This window comes from Triticum dicoccoides, chromosome 3A (genome assembly GCF_002162155.2).
Source record: "Triticum dicoccoides isolate Atlit2015 ecotype Zavitan chromosome 3A, WEW_v2.0, whole genome shotgun sequence".
Classification (NCBI taxonomy): Eukaryota; Viridiplantae; Streptophyta; class Magnoliopsida; order Poales; family Poaceae; genus Triticum; species Triticum dicoccoides.
Genome location: NC_041384.1, coordinates 20292814 through 20297390, shown reverse-complemented (window position 1 = coordinate 20297390; position 4577 = coordinate 20292814). Strand labels below are relative to the sequence as shown.

Sequence of the window (4577 nt, the reverse complement as noted above, 5' to 3'; positions counted from 1 at the left end):
TGCAGAAACAGCATCAAGCCCTATGTATATAACAACAAACAAACCCATCATGCTGCCGAAAAGGGTACAAGCCCCTTGATTTCACCGCATCCCAGAGGAACAAAGCTAAATAAACAACCTTATTATTTCCACCTACCAGACTGAGACTGAAACAGCACACCGCTAACTGTCGTAAACACAACAACAAACATCTTTCAGCAGAACAAACAGATGGAGGGTTAAGCCTTAACACTTCTACTACACTTCACATTGCTACAGAGACGGAAAGACCGCGCTCTCGCACGAGCTCAGTCCTTCTTGAGGAGATCCTCCGGCTCGCGGAGGGTGCCAAACAGCCAGTCCATCCACACGGTGTAGTGGCCGTAGTTGTGCCGGTACGTCGTGTGGTGGATGGTGTGGTAGCCGGCGCCCATCACCGGCCAGATCTTGCCATGGATGCAGTCGTGGATGTTGGCCGTCCACACCGCCTCTATGAATAACAGAGCAATGTGCGTCCTGAAGTGCATCGGGAGAAGGAACAGAGCAATCACGTGCGATATGGCTTGCAGTATCCCGTCCAATGGATGGAATGCTAGTCCTGGAAGGAACAAAACGCGTAGGTTAGAGCTGTCCCTAATGAAGAGGCAATTCTATTTCTACCCGTCAGAGGGGCAAAACATTAAATTAAAGAAGCCCAGTGTCTGCCGCATTCTGAATAATTACTCCGGAGTACAAATAAACCATTATACTCAAGTATACTGAAATACAGATAGCGCCATAAGAACAATTATAAGCAAGGGATTAATATTTATCAGCAATGGATTAACATTTCACAAGAACAAGAAACAGGAACGGTAACTTAAGCTAAGCCCGTTTTCTAGAACCCTTGTTCATCACTGTTACAGCGAAGTTATATACTCTAGCACATCTAGCACAGAAGAAGAAAAGAGATGCATTTGCCATATTCAAGAATCAACAGCTCAATAAGAACTTACCAGCAAATGGTGATAGGGTATTCTCCTTGTTGTAAATGTGGTGGGTTGCATGTAGATGCTTGTATAGTGGCTTTATGTCATGCAACTCTCTGTGCATCCAGTAAATTCCAAACTCCACAAAGATGAGATATAGAGACACATAGACAATGTACATGGGCCAACCAACTTCGCTGATATGAAAGAAACACCGTGTCCATCCACTCTCAATCATGTGCTCAGATACGGATGGAAGAGCACAGTAGAAAGGCATAGCCTTTGATGCAACAATTATTTGCTTCTTCATAGCTTCTACTGTAGGGACAGCATCTGCATCAAATAACATAATGTTTCAGCAACACGTTCTATAAATCCTTATCAAATACACCTATACACAAGGTTTCAAAATTACTCGAATAAATCCATAGGACGAACAGGGAAATCGAGCAGAAGTGAAGTGGGTGTGATAATTGTGGCACTTACTGGCCATTTGGAGTTAAAGAATGAAGACAAACCATATAAGCAAATTTATCTTACAAAGTACTTTCATAACATGCAACATTTGGCAGCATATTATGATTAAGATTCATAACTAAAATGCATTGGAGGATATGGTGGTGAGAGTCAACAATTTGTGAGCAGAACAAAAAATAAATAGCATTTCAACCTAATTAGACCTCAGCCAGCAATTAAGGGGGTGAGAGTCACAAACTTATAAATAAATGAAGGTTATTATAAGTGATCTGTATGAATCTTGTGTTTTGATTGGGCCTGCGTGCCTGATGTTGATGTCAAGTTTCGCAGTAGTTAGCTCAGGCTGGTAGAGAACTACTACGTCCGTCCTATAATATAAGGGAAGTGTCAAAAACGTTCTTATATTATGGGACGGAGGGAGTATTTTATTTCCATGAACCTGTTTGGGTCACACTTGCCTGACAATGTTGTGTTATCAGTTTAATTGCGAAATGAAATTGGGAGCAGAGATCTCCTAATGTAAAAAAAAAATCTGTGTGCAGCAAACATTAAAATTAAAATCTAAAGCACCATTTGGTTCCAGCAAATGTCCTACAACCAAAACCATGCCAGCACATGACGTTTAAAAGAAAGCTCTGCTTCCAGACTACAACACACTAAATCACATCAAATGAAAAATATATTACAGTGATGATGAACAAACAAATTAGACTAGCAGCTTTGCTTGCACAGAACAGTATCATGTAGCAAACTGGAATTCAATTTCCAAAGAAGCAGGAATTCCAGCTGAAAAGGTTCTATTACAGTTGTCTCGAACCTAAGAAAAACAAAAAGCATCTTGGTCCCATAGGACAATCAAGTCAACAATCGCTAGACACAAGTGTACACCAGAGAAGATAGGCTGCCATATCCTTTTTGTTAGTGTTATCTGAAAGAGACACCCTGCCTTTCTTTAGCTGTGAATTCAATTATGAGTTTTTGTTCGAGAAGATAGGGTGCCATATCCTTCTTATTACTGTTTTCTGAAAGAGACACTCTGCATTTTTTAGTTGTGAATTCAATTATGAGTTTTGGTTCGAGTGGTCCAGAACGTGGGTGCACCCAGAACATCATGCAATTATCTCCATAAAGATACAGGAGTTAGATAAATATCTACCACACAGGTCCCCCATCTATTCATAGTACCGGAAGACGAGCTGTCTAGTATGAGCATATGCACGATTGCAAGGTCCTGGACGTTTCAGAAAATGCCCAGGAGAAAGCATAGCAAGAAGTAGTATCTGCAGTTCAGTAAAATAGAAATAAAATATATTTTCATATCATATCAGTGCCTTCTTTTTGGAGTTGGAGGAGTATTTAAGCATAAGCAAACACGGAAATTGACGGGTTGACAGAGACGACCATTTGTTACAATGTGATAGAGTCATGACGAGTATGAGGATATGCCTGATTGCAGACGGGTCATGACAAGTATGGAGGACATTTCAGAAAATTGCCCAGGACAGAGCATAAATCAGCAAGTTGTAGCTGTACTACTGTACCATTTAAGCAATGTTGCCAGATCGACAGAGACCTCCATTTGTTGCCATGTGATTGAGCTAAGAAGCCGGCAAAAGTAATCAATTAAAACATGATGCAATCTGGCAAGGCATTAGAAAAACGCCCCGAAAACGTTGGCAGTCTAAGCATACATCAGCCGCTTAAAAATGTTAGTGGTCTACATCTCTGTCATCTAACTTGGTTCGCGATCTGACCGAGGACACAGAATTTAAGTGGCACCAATCAAAAGGCAGACCTTTTGAACAGCTTGGTTAATTATGCATCCATGCTACTGATTACTGAATGCTACGCACCTCAACCAAGCAGTGATAAAACAGGAGGTTTGGTTCCAACTAGGTAGCAAATAGCAGTTCGATCAAGCAACAAGCTGCTTATTGTTGCTTGAAAAAGCAGCAGGAATGGACTTCAGCGATCTGTTTCGACAGAGAAATATCTGTTCAGCCGATCTTCGTGACCATCGACGAGCCAGCAGACAAATCCAAGATGTGACCCCAAACCCACCTCATCCAACAACCAGACTGGGAGGTAGGAGCTGAGCCCAGGCGGAGCACCTGGCGGATAAATCACCACGAAGCCCCCCGAATCGTGAGCAGTGAACTCCAAACGGACCACTGATAATTGGGGATCGAAAAGCGGCGGCATTCCTTTCCCTCACCAACCAATCAAACCTCTCGCCGTCATTTTCTTGGCTCACGGGACCAGTGAAAGAGGCCGAAGCCCAAATCCCTTTCACGGAACACGCTTAGCCCCAGTAAATCATCCTCCTCGGAGGATTAGAAGAGCCAATCAACAGGGGGAGGGGGAGAGGGATTGATACTGCTGGTACTGGGATTCTAGGACGGCATGGGGGGAGGGGAGGGGTTAAGGAAAGGCGGGACCTTTGGGGATGTAGGCGTTGCGCTTCCAGTAGTAGATGACGAAGCACCAGAGGAAGCCGGTGGCGAAGTAGAGGAGGTAGCCGCCGATGCAGTTGCGCAGCCAGGAGCGGAGCGGGTGCGGCAGCGCCCGCCACCAGCCGCCGCCGCCCGGCACGACGGCGCTGAGGAAGATCTCGTTGTACCAGCCCGTCTCCTCCCGGAACAGGCCCCAGTAGTCCTGCTCCGCCGCCGCCGCCGCCATTGCCGGCAGCCGTGGGAGTGTCTGGTGGGTGGAAAACGTGGGGGGAGGGATGCTCGGTGGCTGCGGGGTGGGGTTTTAAAAGGCAGGGTGGAGGCCGGTGCGATCCGGACACCAACACCGCGGCCGCATGTGCCCAGGTGGGGCGGGGGTCTCGTCTCGTCCCCGTCCTTTGTGTTGCCCGAAGGAGGGCGTGACAGAAATGCCGGCGACTCAGGGGCGCTGGATCCATGCCGTGGGAATCATCGGCTGCCAAAAATTGTTCGGTGGCCACTCGGTTTTAACCTTGACGGCTAGCTAAAATTTGATGAATTCATATCGGCACGACGCCGTTCTCGTCTTGTATACACACCCATGTGACATGATAACCGTCGATTTTCTTTCGGAGCACGCATACGGTTCTAATAAAGCATTAATTAAATATAAGATACCGTAGAACGATTGCTCTGCGGTTCTCGATTCGAAAGAAAAAGAAAT

The 4577-nt window shown here is 45.4% G+C and overlaps 1 protein-coding gene across 1 annotated transcript; it reads right to left on the bottom strand.

The window, feature by feature from the left end:
- LOC119266756 (delta(7)-sterol-C5(6)-desaturase-like) lies at positions 1–4242 on the bottom strand. Its single transcript, XM_037548040.1, has 3 exons — positions 3863–4242; positions 975–1280; positions 1–577 (listed from the first exon to the last, which is right to left on the bottom strand). Exons 1-3 carry the CDS (start codon positions 4101–4103, stop codon positions 288–290), a joined length of 837 nt encoding a protein of 278 aa, XP_037403937.1. The 5' UTR covers positions 4104–4242; the 3' UTR covers positions 1–287.
- Positions 4243–4577: the final 335 nt, after the last annotated feature.